Source organism: Canis lupus, chromosome 6 (assembly GCF_048164855.1).
Source record: "Canis lupus baileyi chromosome 6, mCanLup2.hap1, whole genome shotgun sequence".
NCBI classification, from domain to species: domain Eukaryota; kingdom Metazoa; phylum Chordata; class Mammalia; order Carnivora; family Canidae; genus Canis; species Canis lupus.
This window is the reverse complement of record NC_132843.1, coordinates 36,624,784-36,646,593: the sequence shown is the minus strand read 5'-3', so window position 1 is coordinate 36,646,593 and position 21,810 is coordinate 36,624,784. Positions and strand designations below refer to the sequence as shown.

Sequence of the window (21,810 nt, the reverse complement as noted above, 5' to 3'; positions counted from 1 at the left end):
GCACCAGCTATTTACATACAAACTGTTGCACCAAAGTCTAAAAAACACTTCTGCTCTTAAGTAGGTTAAACAAAAACCTTCCAATTTTATTTTCTCAGCTCTTCAGCTGAACAACCTTTTTCTTCCAAGATTTTGATAAAAGTAAACTCGACCCCGTTCAGTTACATGCCTTCTGAATTCTGGTTATGTGGGTCCAACTAGATGAGGTTAGAAGTACGGGGGATGCCCCACGTCCTGAGGAGCCTTGGTGCTGCGTGTGCCTCCTGAATGGGCACCCCCATTTATCCCAGCCCCTTGGTAGAGCATGGCACCAGGCATCAACCACCAGCAGGCCCCCAAATGTCCTGAGCCCTCAAGGGCAAGGGAAGGGGCCTCGGGAACAGGTGGGGGAGCCTCAGCTTTGGACAAAGGGAGTAAAGAGCGCCTATGGGAAAGAAAGAGGTCTTGGGCACATAGGCCTGGAGAGTAATGGAGGGAAGAGCCTTTTAGGCCTAAATTTAACGGGAGGAGTTTGGATGGGGACCCCCAGATGGTGGGGGAGGTGGTATTGCCTGTGAGCTGGAGGGAAGAGGAGTTCTGTAACTTCTGGCCTACAGACCTCAATGTGGCTTTTCTTCTAGAATCTCCAATGGAACGAGGAAAGCCAGTTACAGAGTGGTGATTCCAGAAGTCTTGGTTTTGGGGTCTCAACTTCCAGCCCTCCTACTGGCTAGGCCATTGCTGGTGGCTGACCATGGCTGGGTGGCCAGAGGGGAAGAGTAGACATTGACAGGGCCTGGAATAATCTAGGAAAAGGAAGGAAGGAGAGGGGAGAACAAGAGGACCAAGGAGAAAGACTATGGAAGGCAGGGATTTTTTTTTTTTTTTTTTGCTTTTAAACCATCATCATCATCATCATCACCACCACCATACAGCTAATATTTATATAGCACATAGCAGATACCAGACACATATTAGCTCATTAAATCCTCATAAAAACGTACGCGGCAGATGTTATCATGATCCCATCTTATAGACGAAGAAACTGAAGCACAGAGAATTTGAGTAACTTGCCCCACATCACGCAGCTAACAGATGGCACAGGAAACCCAAGAGCAGGGCTTGCCACAGTAGGAACCCCGGGTGGAAGCTGGATACATAAGGTAAAACAGATGAAAGAACAGCTGCTCTGGCTGGTTGTGGGGATAACTGAGGGGTTCAGCGCATGCAGGGCAAATGTGGGGAAGCAGCGTTATTTGCTGGGCTTAAAGCTACCAAGTAGGGAGCGCCTTTGAGGGCAAGGGGGGCAGGAAAAGAGAACATGGGGGCCAGAAAACTCTCTGGTGTCCTACTTCCTGGGAGCGGTGGGGCTTCCCCCTAGGGAACGGGGTGCGCTGAGGAGAAGCAGGAGGCGGGAAGGGAGAGGTCTCAGTGCAGGTGCTATGTGTGTGCTGGCTGCAGGTCAGGGGGTAGAGAAAGAGGGCACCAGCTGGGAGGCAGCCAACACCCTGGGGGGAGGCGAGGATACCAGGATATCGTGGGGCCCCCAGATTAAACGTCACTGGGATGTGCCTGTAAGGGTTTCCAAAGGAGATTAGAATTTGACTCAGAAAGTAGAGGGGCCTCCCTCATGGGGTGGGGCTCAACCGATGCCTCAAGGGCCCCAGTGGAACGAAGACCAGGCAAAGGGAGACTTCATCCCTTTCCTGTCTACCTGCTGGAGCTGGACCTGGATCTTCCCCTGCCCCCGCCTGGATTCTCACCCTCGGCTCTGCTGGTCCTCAGGCCTCGGGACTCAGGCTGGAACTCGAGCCCACAGGCAGTAGGTGCTGGGACTCGGTCCCCACAATCACACGAGCGAATTCTCAGTAGATCTCCTTCCTACTGGTCTGTTTCTCTGGAGAACCCCAACTAATACAGAGACTCTTTCTTAACACCCTAGGGCAACGTGCCAGTGACTGGGGGTAGCAGGCCTGCACAGAGTGTGAACCTAGATGCTCTGAGAAACCTCTTTCCTCCCAGCACTGCCTCAGAAGGGCGGGGGGAAGGGGCATCGAGGTGGAGAGGATTAGGAAGGGTGTACATTGGCCTCTTACTGGGGGGAGCACGAAATCCTCAGAAAGAGAACTCCTGCCTCAGCCCCAGCCCCAGCCCCAGCCCCCAGATCGTACCCCACAGCTGGCCCAGGCCTGTCCTCCCAGGGTCACCTCCACTGCGGTTATAAACAGACACCAACGAGGCAGAGGTATTGGAGGGACACAGGGCCTGTAAATAGAAACCTGTGGAATTCGAAAGCTGGAAGGAACCTAGATCGCCATCCCCATATTTAGGGTGTGCAAGAGCAAGGAAGGGAAGCATCTCTCGGCTGTCTGCCAGCCGAGTCCTGGTAAGTGGTGGGGCCAGCCTCAAAGCACTGGTTCCTGGGTCAGGAGACACCGACAGAAATATGTGGAAGGCTCTACAGACAGCACTTTGCATCATCTCGCTTGCATGGCACTGAGGGCTTTGAACCTTCATTAACCTAATGTAAACTCGGGATCTGAGTTTATAATAATATCTCAATACTGGCTCATGGCTGTATCAAATGAACGCCACTAAGGAGAGATGCTACTAACGGGGGGATCTCGGAGAGAGTGGGGAACTCTGTACTTTCTGCTCAGGGTTCTTTAATCCCAAAACTGCTCTAGAAAGTGAAGTTCCTTATTTAAAAAGAAAAGGCTTATTAATAGGGGTTCTGTTTTCAGGCCATGAAAGGAAGTCAACTTTCATGTTGGCAAATTGAACACCAATAAAAAATAAATTTATATAAAAAAAAAAAAGGAAGTCAACTTTCGGTTCACAGATCCACATGTTAGAGGACACAGCGTATCTGAGTTTGGGTCCTTACAAAAGAATAAGAAATCCATGCCTACCATTGGAAAGCAAACCTCTTCTCTTACAGAGAAGGTGAGGAGCCTCTCTTGTTCAAAACACGAGAGGCTATATTTGAAAATTGCTCAAAAATGAGAACTTTCCCCTTTAGGATTCATAGGCTGAAGGTTAGGAAACAGGTTCATTAGATTCACCGCAGTGAACAGATTTTTTTGAGAGATAAAGGAGGTAAAAAAAAAAAAAAAGAATGAGAGATAAGAGATGGGAAGGAGGGAGGAAGGAGGAGGGGAGGGGAGGGAGGGAAACAGGTGAGTGACGGGACAATGAGAAAGAGGGATGGGAAAAAAGGTGAATGATATCACCTGGTTTCTTAGAAAAAGACAGGTCTATGAGAGGCTTTCCCCAGCAGTGCCCTGGGTGGGCATGGAAAGAAGCACCCTGCACAAGTGAGGTGTAGTTAGCAATGCAGTTCATTTTTATTAGTTATAAATAAAGTACAAAAAATCCACCAAAAGTGAATCTAAGCATTTACACAATTCCTAATGTCTCCGCCTTTTCATTGATGCACTATTGCTTTAATATTCATAATAAATATTCTTCTAGCTTTCTGCTATAAAATAGTCTATGTAGCAAAATGTTGCACAGCACAACAGAACAGAACAGCAGGAGGATTACAAAAAAGGACAATCAACACTGAGGATAATCCTTTCACTTACCAGGGGCAACCAAATTCCCCCAGCGGGCCTGGTGTGGCTGGCTCCAGAGCTGAGAGAGAGCCACCTCCGAGGCCAGGGCGGGGCTGGGGAAAGGGAAGGGTGGGGGGAGGAGGGGCGGGGGCACAGGCCAGCCAGGGCCAAGGGCCCCTTCCCACTCTGACCCCGCAGAGCAGCATAAGGCATGTCTGTCCGGGAGCCCTGCCAAGGGGGCAGACAGGGGGCAGTGTCTGCCGGGGCCCTGCAGTGTGTGTGTTGGGGGGTCCAGCACCCCAGGGGGCCACCCCACAAGCCATCTCCAAGGAAAGCAGGAGAACAAGACTCCAGGGCAGAGGCAGAAAGGGAAGCTGAGCGGGCAGCAGGCAGGAAGCCCAGGGAACAGGACCCATAGTCCGACCAGAGCAAAGCTGGGGCTTAGGGACCCTGTGAGGCCCGGCCACTTCCTGCAAGCCCGGGCCAGCAGCATGGAGAGTCTGGGCCTCCGCCTCCTCCCTCATCAGCACCATCCCAGGAGCCTCACGTGGAGGATGGACTTCTCCACCAGGCAAAGGCAGTGATGTCAAGAGGCAAGAGGGAAGGATAAGCAGGAAAGGAAGGGAAGGGGGACGGGAGGGAGAGGCAAACATGCAGAGGGCCCAAGACTGCTCCTCCCTGTCCTGGCCAGGGTCATAGCAGACTCAGAGGCCTCCCCTGGAGGCATGGATCTTCTCTCTCTCTCTCTCTCTCTCTCTCTCTCTCTCTCTCTCTCGTTTGGCTCAAAGGCATCCGGGATCATGGCACTACCAGCCTCTGAGGCCACTGCTTTCCCAAACCCTTCCCTAGCACTCCTTCCCAGGAATGAGGAGACTGGAGGGCCCTGTCCACTCCCCACCCCCAGCAGCCCCACCTGCCCACAGATGCCCCTAGCAGAGGAGGGAGGGGATACTAGGAGGTCAGACCACCAATCCCAAATCTGTGTCCCAGGGCTCTGCTCAACACCAAAGGTTCCAAGAGAGGACAGGATGGAGTGCCAATCCCAAACACCACACTGTGGGGCTAATATCCTGTCTGCCCCAACCCCACAGCTAACAACACATGGATTTCAACTCGCTCTGCAGAGGCCCACCAAGCCTGTGAGGGCACAGGTCCCACGTCTGGGCTGTGTCAGCCTAACCTGCCTCCCTGTGTCCTGCAAGATGCTCTCCTTCTCTCCACCCCTCCATCCTTTCTCCTCCCCTGACTTCTGCCCTGAGAGGGGAGACAGTGCAGCGTGGTGCCCCCCCTTTCTGTGTCAATCTTTCTGGATCTGAGAGACCCTAGACATGCTCCCCTTCACCCCCCTCAGCCCTGCTCAGAAGGCTGAGACTCAGGGAGACCAAGTGACTTATTCAAGGTCAAAGGGACCTTTGCAATAGGGCTGGGCTGAGAACCTGAGCCTCCTGATCCCCCAGTCCAGGGCTTTTCCTAATAAATCAGGCTTTTTGGCTTTCAGATGCTCCTGCTGGTAATGTCTGAGGGGCCTAGTTCTGGAATCAGAGAGATTTGAGCCCAGGTGGAAAGAGTGATCCCCAGTGTCCCCCCCCTCACCCCACCCCCTGACTTTGCTAGGAGGATGGAGACAGCGTGGGTTGAGGTCGCAGGAAGGGTAAGGGAAGAAAGAAAAACAGGTGAATGATGGGGGGGTTGGGGAGGGGGCCAGGGTAGCAAGTGAAAGGATTAGCCCAGTCTGCTGACAAGTGCAAATTATATTTATATATGTGCTAAATACAGTCACTATATTGGAGTTTTTTTCACTAGGTCACAGCATACAGAATCAAAGGTTTGCATTTCGTATGGAATGTATCCAAAGAGGCCAGCACCACAGTAGGACAGCTTGCAATCACACACCCTGATAGTTTGGACGAAATAAAGTTCGCGGAATTTTATTTAAATTTTTTTTTTGTATTCATAGTTGGTTTGTCATCGTACCAATGCATGCAAAGCATTCCACTCCCAGAAACAACGCCAAAATGAGGTAATAGGAGTAATAAAAAAAATTAGTATCCTTTCTAAATAAATAAATTATAATTAAAAATGCAAAACAACTATAAAAATAATTAAATAAGAACCCACGATATCTACAAGTTAGTCATAAATTATGATTGTTAAATATAAGGCATTTAAACTCACAAAACCCTGTAAACTAGCAACGTGCCATGTTTTTTGTTTTTTGTGTTTTTTTTTTTTTCATTTTTGTTTTTCTATCAGCTGAAATCGCTCTAGCATTTGCTCTACGCGCAGGAGATGAAACACGACAGGGGGACCTGACAGACGTTGCTACAGCCCCACGCGGGGAGTGTTTGTCCCGCCAGCAGGCGGGTGGGGGGTGGGGGGAGTGTTTGAGGGATTTCTTCAGGAAAAGAAAAAATGAGAGAAAGAAAGATCTGGTGCTTTTTTTTTTTTCACCATTGAAAAAACTGTGCTTGTTCATTAGGCGTAAAGAGTTGAGAATACTTGCAGGGAGGCTGGGGACATTTGCAGAAGAGGAGCTTGAGTCCTGCCATGGTTCTTGGCCAGGGCCAGAGGGCCCAGGGGGCGCCGGGTGGGGGGGGTCCCGGCTAGTGGAGGAGCCCCCCACCCACACCCCTGCCCGGGCAGGCCGCCTGTGGCCTGTGGCGTTGGTTTCATGGGTTGGCGTCCTTGGCGACCCGCTGTGGCCAGGGCTGGGCGGGCCCAACTTGAATCCTGGGGTGGCTCTCGCCCCAGAAGGCACTCATGCGTCTCAGTCAAGAAAGGGTCTGAGTCCCTTGAGTTGAGCAGTAGGAGCACTCCCGGGGTTGGGGGGGTCTCTCCTCCCGGAGGTGGTGGGTACAAGGTGCTGAGGCCTGAGCCTGCCTCTTCTTCTTCTTCTTCCCAGGCTCCCCGATGAGGGAAAGGGGGGCTTCGGGGGAGCAGAAGCACAGACCCCTCTCCCGTGTTCTCACCCCGAGAGCTGTCCAGCTGGGGGCCTGGAGCTGGCGGGAGCCTGAGTCCGCGTCCCCTCCTGCACCCACCTGCAGGGTACGAGGGCCCCCAGAGAGGTGGGGAGGGGAGGGGGCTTCAGGATGCACCCCCAAAGTCAGCGATCCCCGCCCCAGTCAGCGCCTCGGGTTAGCCTGGGCCCTCAGAGCCTGCCCAGAGCGAGGCGGGGGGCAGGGGCTGCAGCCCACACTCAGCCTCCGGCCAGTGTCACCCCCGGAGTAGTTTCCCGGCTCTCAGCAGGCGGCCCTACCGCTGGAAAGATGCGTCGATGTCAGGGAGGATCAGAGGATCGGGTGCTGGAAGGAGACTTGGCAAGCATCTAGTCCAACCGCCTTGCATCACAGCTGGGGAAACTGAGGCCCAGCAGTGCGGCATGCCTTGTCATTGGACCCCGGACCCCAGCTCACGCACCACCTGGCTCGGCGCAGACTCCCTCTCCCCCGAGCCTTCTGAACCAGCCTCAGAGAGCACGAGAGCCCCAGTCCCAGATGGGAGCGACCTTCCCGACCTTCCCAAGCCACCCTGGCTGCCTCCAGGGTACAGCAGGCTGGGGACAATTTCCAACTTCCCGTGGCTGCTAGTCAATAGCTCTCCCCAAAATCCTGACTCGGAAGCACTTTCTATACCTGTGGGGTCTCCGGCCTTTAGCCCTGGAGACAGTCCGCAGGCTGGAACCACCGAACTGGACTGGGTAACGCGCATTGCTGTTAACCCCGTGTCAGCTCGTCATCATTTTTGTGCTATTTTATGCATCTTGGCTCCTCGGCTAAAAAGCCTAAGCTCCTCAAGGCAGGGTATTGTCCTCTCTCCCAGCACTAAACAGGCACTCAGGAAAGATTTTCTAGAACACCAGAGTATTGGTGCTGGGAGAGGCCTCAGGCTGCGTCAGATCCTCGAGTAACCCTCCCATCAGAAGCCAGCCACATCCCCCATTCTGTGCCTGCAGGTGTCCAGAAGAGCCATGCCTCCACCTGACAGCTCTGGTTGTGCTAGAAGGTTCTACCTCAATCCAAAATCTACTTCTCGGGCATTTTTACCCATTGATACTGGATGTACCCTTTGTAGCCGCAATGCAGACTTAGATTTCCTTGACCTTACAGGATTTCCTCATGTATGGGTGGAATATCTTGTCCTCCTTAGTCTTCTCTTACTGATGTGAGGGCATTGAGACTGGGGCGGGGGTGGGAGGGGTGGGCAAAGGGAGGCTTTGAGGGCAGTGCAAATAAGGGAGCAGGGAGGGGCAAAGGAAAGGAGCGGAATTCCAGTGGGCTGGAGTGTTCCACCTGTGGGTGAGGACTACGGGGTTGGGGTTGGAATTTCATGGATTTTTCCCATCTCCATTCTTCTGTCCTCCCATCTCCCTGCTCCCTTTGAGGTTCACAAAAATTGTGGGGGTGGTGCGGAAAGACACATTGTGTGCTGTCACTTGGAACTCCCAGGTCCCTCTTTCCCACCACCCCCATCCCTAAACCCCAAAGGTGGTTCCCAGGAGGGAGCATGAATTTGTTGGGTGGATAGTGTCAATCCTCACAACATCTGGGTGAGGTAGAAGAAGGGGGACTGGGGGTGCACTGTCGTTGGTCTCCCCTCTAAGGAGAAGGAAAATGAGGCACAGAGAGGAAAAAGGGACTTGCCCAAGGTTATCAAAGAGTCAGAGAAAGAGCCAGAGACTAGGGACACAGGGCCTTCCCAAACCCAGCCAACACGGTCTCAGGACACGGGGCCATCTTTGGGGGACTCCATCAGGATTGGAGACATCCCAAAGGGAGCTGCGGGCCCTCCTTCAGGTCCATGGTGTTTGACCTCACCCCCTGAGTGCTAGCCAAGAGCACTTTAGCCGGGACCGAGTGTCTACCACCTATACTATCATATCTTCATCATCCAGTTAATTTTTTGCATAGGGAGGCAGTGACCAAATTGCCTCTTTGTGATGGGGCATACGCACAGGTGAAAGGAAGAGGTGGCATGAGCAGGGACACCCTGGCTCTGAGGAAAATGGGTGAGCAACTCGAGCTGAAGGCTGGCCTCTCCCAAATCCCATGTGAAACCGGGGGACATGGCTGGAACTAGGGAGATGGGTCCCAGAACTGGGGAGCCCTCCTTCGAGACAGACTCTCCCTTGCTCCTACTCAAACTCGGCTTTCCTCACCCTGGCTGAACCCCCTCAGGGGCCCATCTAAGCCTACCCCCCATCTGCTCCTTTCCCGGTCCTCCCCTTCCCCAGATGCTCCCCCTTCCACACTCCACGCGCTGTAAACATGAGAAAAACAAAAGCAAAGGAAAAAACAAAACCAAAAACAAAACAAGAACCACCCCCGCCCCCACCTCCCAACCTGGGTGAAAAAAAAAATCATCCTTTTTTCACCAGAAACAGGATTTGGCTTTTTTTTTTTTTTTTTCACCTTGGATTCCTTTTTCCTTGTTTCTCGTAAAGACGGGAAGATTTGGGCTGTCGTTGGCTGGTTCAGTCAGGCACCAAAACAAGGAACTCAATGAGAAATATTTGGTGCGAATTCGTAATAGCGACATGTCCACCACAAGATGACTAGAGCACCACACACAACATTTTTCTTAAGCTAACATGCTCCGGCTGCCATCCACAGAAATAGCTAGAGACCCCTACATGGTTTCTACGTGGTCGAGAGGTATATATACAATCCTTCAAAGGACAGGATTGAGGGGCCTGTCTATCAGCTAGGGCCTTCCAGGTCACATCCAGATTCTCAGCAGCGTGGGCCCCCCTTCCCACCCCTGCTCCGGGCACGGCCAGCTCCCTCCCGCTCCCTCCCGCACAGCGAGGTGGATGGGGCAGTCACCATTCTGGCTAGTGGGGGGGCCTCCCCCCACCCCTCCTTTCCCTCAGACGCTGATACCGCCAACTCCTCTTTCCACAAAATGTGCTTGCAGGCTTTTCCTCTACATCAAATGGCTCAGAAGGCAAAGTTTGGCTGCAAGGGCTATGGCCGTGGGGGGACCTGGTGAAGGAAGATGGGGCGTCCACTGGCTAATTCCTCCCTCAGCTGTCGGCTCCCAGTTGTGTCTCAATGTCCACTCGGCAGATGGGACATTTCTTGCTCATGGCGAGCCACTGGTCCACACACAGTTGGTGGAAGAGATGCATACAGGGGAGGCGCCTGGAAGAGAAGGGAAGGTCAGGGGACTGGTAGGAAGGGAGGGGTCTGGGGCAGGGCCAGGGGTGAGGCCATACAGGCTATGGCAGGTGGGGGGACCTACCATGGCACCCCTGGGTGGCAGGTCAAAGAGGAGTTTGGGGGCCCTGCCCCAGAGTGTGAGGCTGTGGCTGGGATGGGAAGTCACAACAGGAAGGAGCACCCCACGGCCCTCCTCCTCCATGAAACCCCTTCAGACCAGCCTGAAACAAAGCCATGACTTTGTCTTACATCCACCCAGGCCAAATAGCACTGTGTTCTCTTATGCTTTGTGTCCACTAGTCCAAACCAATAAGCATCGCACATCTAGAACATTCCACCCCCCACCTTCCTAGAACCACCACATAGCACACGATGGCACACTTAGCACATACACACACAAGAGAACAAGCACCGTACCCCTGACATACAGCATGTGAGTGGTCACTAATACCTGCAGGGGCGGCTGGGGATGGTGGAGGGGGAGAGAGAGGGACCAGAGGTTGGTCTCCTACCTCACATCCTCTCCGTCTTCCAGCATAGACAGACAAATTGTGCATTTCTCATCTGTGTCCGACTCCTCCCCCTCTTCCTTCTTGCCCTTGCCATCCTGGGGTCTTCGCTATGAGAAGCAGAGGAGGAGCATTAGTTACCTGGAGCACTCACCTGGTGACTGCTGTCTTTCAACCATAGACTCCCCCTCCCTTATCTGTGAGGCAGTATCCTTCTAAGTTCTTAAGGAATCCCCAGACTTGGGTGGTCACCCCAGATCCTTCTCCCAGCTTCTTCCTCAACTCTTCCTCCTTGCCTCAGGATACAGCTGTGGTATCCTGGCAGACATACGACATAAAGTTCGGAAAGGAACCAGGTGCTTAATGAATCGAGCCATAGCAAAACTATGGCTTGTGCATAAATGGCTTCCTCTTCTGATTTCTCTCATACTGTCCATTCCTCCTTACATCCTTTCCAACCTAGATCCCTGCCTCCAGGCTTCTCCCTCCACATTCAGGTCCAGCATGTTTCATCCATCCATCCACTTACCCATTTACTCATCCACCCACCTATCCACTCACTCACTCACCCTCCATCCACCCAATATCTCACCCATCCACCCATCTACCATTGCATCCATCCATCCATCCATCCATATACATCCACCCAACCACCTATCCATCCACTCACCCACTCATCCATTTACCCACTCTGCCTCCAACCACCCAACCTTCTATCCATCTACCTGTCTACCCTTCCATTCGTCCATCCTTTCTTTCTTCCTTCCCTCCTTCCTTTCTCTCTTTTATTCAACTAAGGTCTACTCATGTATTCATTCATTACTAGATGAAGGAAAAATTCCTCAACTCCTATAATTTGTATCATACTGTAATTTTATATATTGTTAGATCTCTTCTTATCCAGCAAAGTCCTTTAAGATAGGCACTGGCTCCAACATGAGTTTGGACATCATGTAGCCTCTGTTTATACTTGTTGACTTTAGTTGAACTGTTTTAAATCCTATGCTAATTATTTGAAAATAGTTAACTGCTATTTAGAAAGTTCCAAGTTCTTAGACGCTGTGGACCATGGCTCACCCTTCCTTGGGTACTGTTCCACACTTGGACACGCAGAAGGTACATTATCTGTGCTTAAAAAATATTCTAGGGAGGAAGGAATCTAATCAGTGAATGAGATCAGCCCATCTTTCTTGTTCCCATCTCCATGCTGTACAGTAAAAAAAACCTGATAATATCCATGGGCAGAAAACTAGCCCTTCAGTCCCCACTCCAGAGAGAAGCAGACTTGAGGTCATTTTGCCAAGAGAAAAATCTAAAGAGTCACAAGATTTAAAAACAAAAAAAAAACAAAAAAAAAAACAAAAAACACCCACAGAATGACTATGACCTTGGGGCCAGGCCTAGATGCTAGGTTCCCCCACTTCAGTCCCTGGCACTGAGCTCTGGGGTTCCTTAGTCTGATGTGATCTCTAGAGAACTGTAGCCTCACTGGAACATAGAAGAAAATTGATACTCTGCTCTCAGCTTCCGTGAGCCCTATACACTCCAGTTGCAAACCATGTGATCTGATCTCCACCGCAGTAAGTGTTCCCTTGTCTAGAAACCAGAAAATCAGAATTACATCCATAGCCTCATATAATCATCATGGCTTTTGAGTATAAATGGAGTCATGAACATCTAACAGCCCAGCTGTGTTTCTGGGAGGAGTGGCCTTTCTTCAATTGGTCCTTCAAGAAAAGGGATGTTCTATAAAAGATACTAATAAGATTCACTATTTGCCTATATTCTATTGTTTTTTCCCACCATTATTCATTACTTCCCTTTTATAGTTAATGATTTCAACTGAATAGTCTTACCTTGTTTCACTATGACTACTCTGTATTTCTTTTTTTTTAAGATTTATTTATTTGAGAGAGACAGTGAGTGCAGGGGGGAGGGGCAGAGGGAGAGAGTCTTAAGCAGACACCATGCTAAGCAGAGAGCCCAACTCAGGGCTCCATCTTAAGACCCTGAGGTCACAACCTGAGCCAAAACCAAGAGTCAGATGCTTAACCAACTGTGCCACCCAGGTGCGTCTCATCTACATTTCTTTAATAATTGTCTCTTTTCTTTTTTTTAATTTCTTTTTTCTTTTTTTTAAAGATTTTTATTCATTTATTCATGAGAGACAGAGAGAGGCAGAGATATAGGCAGAGGGAGAAGCAGGCTCCCTGCGGGGAACCTGATGTGAGACTTGATCCTGGGACCCCGGGATTATAACAGGAGCCGAAGGCAGACGCTCAACCACTGAGCCACCCAGGTGCCCCAATTATTGTATCTTTTCAAATATTATACTATTTCCTCTTTTGTATTTTTAATCTTTTAGGTCTTCTGGGTTTTGTTTTCTCATTATCTATGTAACTTTTATTTTAACAGTGACTCTTCTCAGCATTTATTTCATATTTATTTTAACCTCTTCCACCTGTACCTTTTTGTCCTTCACATTTCCTTTCACGTCATTGTTATTGGTTTTCATTTTGTCTGTTGTTTTCATATCTTTGCCTAATTCTTATTTTTTGTATTTGTCTATGTGACTATATTTCTTTTAGATTTTTTATTCTTTTATCATCACTATTGTAAAATAAGTGAGCCCTATTTCAAGGTGAGAGCGGTTCACCATTCCTGACTACTCACCAGATACGAGGCACTGTGCTAAACTGTATATGCATTGTCCCTCTGAATCCCTGGAGCACCCCTTATGGTTGCTACTAACACATCATTCCTATTTTTCATTAAAAAGGGCAGGGGAGGGTTCAGAAAAGCCAAGTAAATTGTCCAGAGCTACAATGCTATTAGTGGTGGTTATAGACTGAATGTCTGTGCTTCCCACTCCCAAATTCATATGTTAATGCCCTAACCCCCAATGTGATGGTATCAGGAGATGGGGCCTCTGGTAGCTAATTAGATTTGGATGAGGTCAGAGCCCATATGATGAGTGCCCCTGTAAAAAGAGGAAAAGACACCAGAGCTTCCTCTCTCTGCCATGTGAAGACACGGCAAGAATGGAGCCCTCTGTAAATCAGAAAGAGAGCTCTCACCAAGAACTAAATCTGCCAGTGCCCTGATCTTGGACTTCTCAGCCTTGAGAACTGTGAGAAATAAATGTCTGCAGTTTAATCCACCCAGCTAATGGTATTTTGTTATGGCAGCCCAAACAAAGACAGTAGTAAGACTGAAATTAAAAACTGGCCCTGACTCCAACACCTAGTGATCACAACCATTGTGCCCCATTGCCTCATGAGGCAGTGAAGATGGGCTCTGGCTTGAGCATTTCTCACTCCAAGTTTCTCAGCACTTGTCAAGCTTTTAATTCTTAAATTTAAAAAAAAAATGTGTTCATAGCAGAATTTATTTTGCAGAGCAATTTTAGTTTACATTATAACTGAGCAGAAAATACAGCCCATTCTCATATCCCTCCTCCCTCTCAACACACACACACACACACACACACACACACACACACACACAGTTTGACCTGTTATTAACATCTTGGGTTAGTGAGATCCATTTGTTACAATTGATGACCAATAGTGATATACTGTTATTAACTGAAGAACTTTAGTTTACATTAGGGTTCATTCCTTGTGTTGTAGTGTCCTATAGGTTTTGACAAATGTACAATGTCATGTGTCCACCATTACAGTGGCATTCAACAGTTCCACTAAAAATACCCTGTGATCTCCCCATTCACTCATCTATACCTCCCCCAAAGCCCCTGGCAACAAGGGATCTTTTAACTATCTAGTTTTACCTTTTCCAGAATGCTATATAGTTGGAATCATACAGTATGCAGCCTTCTCAGGTTGACTTCTTTTCTTAGGTAACATGCATTTAAGGTTCCCTCATGTCTTTCCATGGCTTAATAGCCTATTTAAGAAAATATTGGAATAATATTCCATTGTATGGATGTAACACTGTTTGTTTAGCTACTCACTTATTCAAGGACATCTTGGTCACTTGCAAATTTTTTATTTATTTGAATCTTAAAATGTTTTAAAAATCAGATTCCTGGGTTCTAAGCCTACTCCACCTTACTGAGCAACAACCCTGGAGAGTCTACCTCTATAGGCCTAGGGTGGAGCCCTGAGCATATGGCTTTAAAAGCTCCCCACGTGATCCTGATGCTCAGTGAGGATTGAAAACCCTTGCCTTAGTTCTCCATTTGTCCACACACAGGATTGGACTTGGAATTCTTTTCTAAGGTATATCTTAGTCTTCATGGCAGATGCTCCCTTTGCCCACCTCCTTCAGATAGGAGCATTCGCATACCTGTACACCTACCGAACACTACCCACTCACCAGCCCATGTGTACACTCACACCCAGCCCTCCTCTTTTGTGATGAGAGGCACTCCCATCTCCCCTCCTGGTCACACCTGACAGAGACAAGGGATAAGACTGTGGGAAAGTAGCACAGCTTCAGAGCATCTAAACCACAACCCCTCAACTATACAGGCTGAACTGCTAGCAGACTCACCTTCTTGTATTTGTGGGGGAAGGTGAATCTCTCGATGGTGTTCTGTACAGCTCCCCGAGTCACATTTCCCAATCTGTCCTCAAGCTGCAGCAGCTCCTGCAAAGAGAAAAATGTGAACATGTGCACTCTACATGCAAACCACTCATACTCACACACATACACACACATGCACACACAGGATGAGGGGGAGGGACACTGAGAGACGGTTAGCAGGAAGCATTCACATAGCCATCAGGAAGAACTTCTCTGGTACTGAAAGACCCCAACATTTTTACTTGCTCTCTCCTTTTCTCTCTCTTACTCTCAACCCTGAAGCTCCCCACAACCTCATCTGCCCTACCCACCAGCAGGAGAAAGGGAGAAGGGACGATGTACAATAACTGTGTTTCCACCAGCTGGAGCTGGACAGAGGGGCAAGGCGTACCTCGTAGCTCTCCCTCACTGCAGAGGTGTGTCTGCTGGGGTTCAGTCCCTGGAGAGCAAGGAAGTGAAGCTGAGGGTATGGGTAGTTTCGGATTTCATGGACGACCTGTTGGGGAGAAAATGCCTCAGATAGGATTCCAGGCTGCATGAGCCCAGCATCCAACTCCTCCCCCATAACCACCAATCTGTACATTCCCCGAGATTCTTCAGGCAGAAGTGCTATCTTTCCTGCTCCTACATCCCTCGTCCTCATCCAGAACCAAGCCTGTGCCAGACTAGCCCCAGAAAAAATAGCAAAATCAATAAAGTAAATATAAATTAGTAAATACATATACTACGTCCTTATATAATTAGTAAGATGACTAAGCTGATTGGGCATTTATTTCAAGGCAGGCACAGTCTGGGCACATCACACGATTAACTAATTGAATGATCTCATCTGATCTCGAATGTGGGTACAATTACTAGCCCCATTTCACTGGTAGGGGAAATGAGATACAAATAGATCAAGTAAGGACCTGAGTTATGCAAACAAGTGGTAAAACCATGACCTCAAACCCAGGCAGTTGAGTGACCACAGGCCACTTCCTTCCTTTCTGCTCTGTACTGTCTCAGATGGTGCCTCAGACAGTAGAGTGTGGGCCAGATCCTGTCTAGGAGGGGCAAGTGAGAGCACAAAATCTAAGCACCAATGACTCTGTAATCAAGGCAAATAATATTTTAGCATAATAGACCCAATAATTGAGATAGGTAATGTTTTAATACAGTATTTTTTTTAAATCAAAATTAATGCGAAAAGTCCATAATGAACAAAATATCCAAATTTTAAATGAAGACTGGTTCTGACCCTGTACTGGCATGGCCCTGCCCCACTGATCTTGCCTTAGCCCTGGCTTTGTGTCAGAGGGGCCGGATTTCCATCATAGCTCCTCCACCTACTTACTGCATAGCACCTGTTACTTCACCTCTCTATGCCTCAGTTTGCCCATCTGTAAAACAAGGGTAATACCCTGTTTTGTGTAAGGTTGTGGGGAAATTCACGTGAAGTACTTAGGACAGTGCCTGCCATGCATTAAGTGCTCAATAAATGTTAGTTTTTTCTTAAAGAGACGGTGCTTCATAACACCAACCATAGACCCTTAGAGCTGACCAGGTCTTCAGAGATTACTCATCTAAACCTCTCATTGTACAAAAAAAGGAGACTGAGGAACGGGATGGCTAATGGCAGAGACAAGGGCTGGAAGGGGGGAAGTGCACTGTAGGGGCAGCAACACCCACAAGCTGTCTGTAGACAAGATTTTGCAATTGGTCCTTTGTTGCTTCAATGGCGTGTCTTCACCTTTGCTCCACGTAGCTTGCAATGCCAGGGAGCCAACCTGCCCCCTTCTGCAATCCAAGCGACCTGCAGTGACAAGGACCAGCCCCCTGCAGAGAGCAGAACTGGATCAGCAGGTTGGGCCCAGGGCCACCTCTGGGGGCTCCTTTGTCCCCTGTGAGAAGGACGCCAGCCCTGTGAGAAGGACGAGGTGGGCATCTTCATCCCATTTCATGGATAAGTAAAATCAAAGCCCAGGGAGGTGCTGACCCCAAGAAATTAACTAAGTGAGGTGACAATGAGGGATCACCCTGCTTCTTCTGAGCCTTGAGCCTCTTCCCCACAGACCACAGCCCGCCAGGCCTTCCTTTCCCTCCTTCAGTGCCCCCCTCGGTCCTGCTCATAGCACTGACTTTAGTTCGGCAGATGCTTTCAAACCAGAGCAGGAACAGGAGTGTGAGGAGACAGTGGCGGGGGGGGGGGGGGGGGGGGGGGATGATAGCATGACAGCAGGACACAGGGGAACAGAGCCGCTGGCTTTAGCCCACCATTGGCACCCAACAGGCAGGCAACCAGGGCGTCCGCTTCCTGGCAGGGCCATTGCACTCACCATCTGCGTGGAGGAGGAGTTTCTGGGGAAGTGGTGCATTCGAGGAGTCGCTAGGTAATGCTGATAGTGCTGAGGGATGGGCCGTACCTGGAACTGGGCAGGACTCAAGCCGGCGTCCACACTGAGATCCCTGCGGGGACATGGCCACAGTGAGCCCCAGGGTGCTGTGGTCCAGCCATCTGGTTACAAGAGGGACCTCTGACCTCTGGCCCAGGGATGAGAATCAGAGTCACAGGGCCCCAAAGCTGCAAGGAACTCAGCTTCCCCCTTCCCCCTTCTTCCTAGTGAAGAAAGCAGAGACTCAGGGGAGGAAAGGTGCCTGCCAGGTCTGAGGGGTCCGGAACTGCCTACGCCTCATAAAACATCATAAAATTAGTGCACCAAGGCTCCCTCCCAAGACAAAGCCCATTCCTGAGAGAAACGCTGAAAGAATCCAAATAGAGCCAGTCGGGGATGCAGAGCAAAGGGGAGATATGTCAGGTGGAGGTGGAGGGGCAGAGGTCATATTTGTGCAACCATGGGAAAACCCCAGAAGAGGGACCCTGCCCCACCCCCCCAACAAGTACAGGAAAATTCATTTCATGTACAAATTAACCAGTCATTGCAACTGAAGAGGAAGCAGGGCTCCTTGGGAAATGGCTAATTTCAGGCCTGGGGCAGAAAATGTGCAAAATGATTTGAAGCCTCTTGTCCTAACTGAAAGGGAGGAAGTTATCAAGGTCATGGCAAAAGGATTCAGGAACCATCCTGAAGGAGTTCCCACTGGCCAGAGTTTGGACAAGGGGCATGTCAGGGAGCATAATTACAGCAGATGCAAACTCATAGAATAGGTTCAGATCCGTGAGAGGGAAACAACGTTAAAGGAAACCGGTCCCACAAGGGACAGGAGGGAAACTGAGTGGGGACAAACAAATTAGGGAGGAAGACAAACCAGGAGAGACTCCTAACTCTGGGAAACAAACAAAGGGCTGAGGAAGGGGAGGTGGGTGCGGGGACGGGGGTACTGGGTGACGGGCACTGAGGAGGGCACGTGATGGGATGAGCACTGGGTGTAATACTATATGTTGGCAAATTGAATTTAAATAAAATATTTTTTTAAAAAGTAATAACTTCCCCTCCCTGAAGAAAAGAAAATCAGTACCTTTGAAGGATGGTGGGGAACTAATACTTCATCCTGAAAACTAGTAAAGAAAGGGATATCCTGCCTTTCCTCTGTTAACTGTACGAGGGTTGCCAAATGATGAAGGGAAATGTCTCTTTAGGAAAACTTTCTAGCTGGGCAGCCCCGGTGGCCCAGCGGTTTAGGGCCGTCTTTGGCCTGGGGCGTGATCCTGGGGACCCGGGATCGAGTCCCACATCGGGCTCCCTGCATGGAGCCTGCTTCTCCCTCTGCCTGTGTCTCTGCCTCTGTGTGTGTCTGTGTGTGTGTGTCTCATGAATAAATAAATAAACTCTTTTAAAAAATGAAGAAAAGAAAACCTTTCTAGCTAACAAACAAGTGAGGAATGGTGGAGTTACTTATCACCTCTCTGCATCCCCAAAAGGATAAAAGCTTCTGGCAAAGATCACCAATTGCTGCTCACATCACAGAAGGAGGGACAACTGGCTTTCTGCCAGGAGAATGCACCCCCTATGAAGTGTTTCTGCCAAGATATAGTAAGGGTTGGATGTGAATCTGCTCAACCCTTGACCTACGTGCTAGTGCACAGGGAATGGAGAAAAACTGAGGGAAGCTGTGAGGTACACCAGAGTGCAAGCAGCAAAATGCAGAGAGGGGGAAACTCCATAGAAAAAGAGGCTCAAATTTCTTCAACAAATACATCCAGACTAAGATAAAAAAGATATGGGGAGCATTTAAGGAATATCTGGTCCAGATGTGGTGTGTGTGTGTGTTTGTGCGTGTGTGTATGAGTGTGTAAAACGATATGCATATATTCCTGTATTTCCTGAATATATTAGCCCGAATCCCTGGAATAAGTCTTCACGAGCCTGTCATTTGGGAAATGAGCTATATCCTCTTGGATCTGACTGGAAGCAAACTTAGAAATCCAGCCATCCGGCCTCTGGGATTCCCCCCAGATCCCGCTGAGGCTGGAAGAGCAGCCCTGGGCTAGCTAGTGAGGACCACCCCCCTGCCCCCCGGGCTGGGTTCCAAGCCTTGCCTGGGCTCATTCTGTTGACCCACCTCAGGGAAAGGTGTTCCATGGGGCACCCCCCTGTGACAGATGCTCTGACTCTTAGCATTTACCCAGCAGCCTCAGGGGTCCCAACAAATTCAAAGCAGCAAATAGATACTCAGGGAATTCTACGGAAAGCAAAGTCCCAAGAAACGTGTAACAGAGTCACCCTGATTACGAAAACACTAACTGGAGGAACAATGCTACCTTGACCCTCGGATGAGTGGGATCACCTGTCCAGGTCGGCCCTAGGTGGGCTCCGGGATTCCCCCTTTAGCATCTCACTGGAGAATTCCTTCCAAAACCCAGGACCCCTGAGCAGGGGATGATCCTTGGACCTGAAAGACGCCTGGGCTGGGACTTGCCCTGAGGACACATCAGCCCCTGGAGAAGCAGTGTCTCCCACCTTCCGCTGTTGCTCTAGACTGAGAGAACCTGGCCACGTTTGGAAAGGGTCATAGTACCTTTACAGCCCCGAGGTCACCGGGCTAGCCCAGAATGGTGTCCTGGAGATGTCCTGTGGCCATTGTCTCAATGCACAGTGTTTGTCAGTTGTGTCTAAATATCAAGCTAAACTTTCTCTCCCGCTCACTATCAATGGCCTTGAAGTAGGTTGTGGTCTGGTTGCTACAAAGACCCTTACATTCTTCCTGGGGAGCTTCAGGACCAGCACCGTCTCACAGGTGCATCTGGAGGCTTGGCAGAGGCAGAGCTGCCTGCAGGAGAAGGCTAGCAGGAGGCCTTTGTCCTCCATCCACCCTTTCACAGGTCCCAGATGTCCTGGGGGGGTGGGGGGCCGGAGGGGGATGGGGGGGTGGGGCTGTGCCTGGCCAGGGCTAGGACTGGGTGGTGGAGCAGGGCTCAGTAAGACCTGGGCGGCACAGCTGGAAGTATGAAGCCAGGACTGAGTCAGAGAAGGAGCGTGATGATGACAGAGACATTGGAGTTCAAGGTCAGGGTCGAGTTATCAGGGATGAGCCAAAAAAGGGGCCATATTTGGGATTGATCCCCCAAGACCTGCTGCTCCCACACACTCCACCCAGGCCAGGATGCCCAGCTAAGAGAAGCTGCCTGCGTAGGGTTCAAACCTCCTAAAGAAAGGGGGACAGGCCAGGCAGAAAAAGCCCAGGGTGGACCCAGGTGTGACCCAGGGTAGGGGTCTCCCCTCGACTCCTGCTGATGCCTCACAGGGCCCCAGTCTTTGTGTTTCTCAGGCAAACAGAGGTCAGGGGGGCAGAGTGAGAGAAGCACAGGAGCAGGACTGGAGATCTGGCGAAGGCAAGCAAGCTGGCAGGGCTCACACCTGCACTGCTCCTGACACCTGTCCAGGACGATGCTCACCATTCACCCATGTCACCTCCCCTGGCCCCACTTGCCATGCTGGCTCCCATGTGTTTATTCAAATCACCCGGTGTGTGCTGAATTGAATTAAATTGGACAGACTTGACTGCTGAGGGACAGAATTCAATCCAAACTGCAATTATATCTTCCTGATTTGAATCTGCTAATTAGAAAAAGCCTGGGCTGAAAAGTTGGCTGCTGCAGTGTAGCCTATCTTTTGAGGAAGTATTCAATTTAACAGAGCGTCCCCCAGAACCAGCAGAGGGCTGGTGGACACGGGACCACTTAGAACAACTATTTCCTGCCTCTGGAAGCACCTTTCACATGCAATCAGCTGAACCCTCCAGCTTTTGCACCATTCCTGGATGTCTCATTTGCGTGACCGAGGGCTGAAAAATGACATAGTACACGTCTGGCTTTCTTAAAAAAAAAAAAAAAAATAGTCCATCCTTCTCCATAAAAGTGTTTTGTTTGTTTTTACATTCTTTAAAACAACAACACCATTTTTGACCTCAAAGTTACCAGAGCAGCACTAGGACTTCCCGAATACCCTTCCCCCAGGCTCCCCATGTGTTAATGGTTTACTATTTTGCTGCATTTTCAGCTCCTCCTCCCTCTCTCTCCCCGCATACGTACACACATCTACACACACACACTTCCCCGGGTTTTTTTTTTTCCTGAAGTATTTAAAAATAAGCCTCAGGCACGATGCCCTCTACACCTAAATGCCTAGTGAACTGTACATCTTTTTCAAGTGTTGGGGTGTTTGGAGGGCACCCAAGTTTATGTCGGCCAAGTCCTGAGCTAGATCCAAAGTCCAGGGGGACGGAGGACCCAAAATCAAACAACATAGCATCACAGCGCCATAAAGACCTCTGTCTCAAGTGCAAGAGATTATAGAAGACCTCTCAGGGACCTGGCTCCTGATACCATGGCAAAGCCCTCAACCTCTTTCCCCAGCTTCTATCCCCACTCCTTACCTCCAACCCTGCTGGCTCTGCCTCCATGAGCCTATGTTTGGTCTTGCTGGCTTGCCCTGGCTCTTCTCTGTAAGATCCCTCAAGGTCCACCCCCTCCAAGAAGGCTTCCTTGACTAGCTAGCTCCTGAGACTGTCCTTTCTGCCTGCCTCCCAGAAACCACTGGTTTCCAGCCCTCATTGACCTTGGGCAATGTTTTGTATCTCTTTCCCCTCCTCCCCTGCAGGACCATGAGCACAGAGCCCCAA

General features: G+C 50.0%; 1 protein-coding gene across 3 annotated transcripts in view; it reads right to left on the bottom strand.

Moving 5' to 3' along the window:
- Nucleotides 1-3,302: 3,302 nt before the first annotated feature.
- ARK2C (arkadia (RNF111) C-terminal like ring finger ubiquitin ligase 2C) overlaps nt 3,303-21,810 on the bottom strand; it is a 105,277-nt gene continuing 86,769 nt past the window's right edge. Inside the window, exons 1-6 of one of the 3 annotated variants that reach the window (XM_072829469.1) lie at nt 21,565-21,700; nt 17,067-17,196; nt 15,143-15,247; nt 14,719-14,814; nt 10,207-10,313; nt 3,303-9,676 (exon numbers count right to left, since the gene is read on the bottom strand). In XM_072829469.1, the coding sequence (XP_072685570.1) occupies nt 9,559-9,676; nt 10,207-10,313; nt 14,719-14,814; nt 15,143-15,247; nt 17,067-17,105 (465 nt within the window). In that variant the 5' untranslated portion in view covers nt 17,106-17,196; nt 21,565-21,700 and the 3' untranslated portion in view covers nt 3,303-9,558. Of the gene's footprint in view, nt 9,677-10,206; nt 10,314-14,006; nt 14,110-14,718; nt 14,815-15,142; nt 15,248-17,066; nt 17,197-21,564; nt 21,701-21,810 lie in introns of those variants that run through there. The other 2 variants (XM_072829467.1, XM_072829468.1) reach the window with 2 other exon arrangements.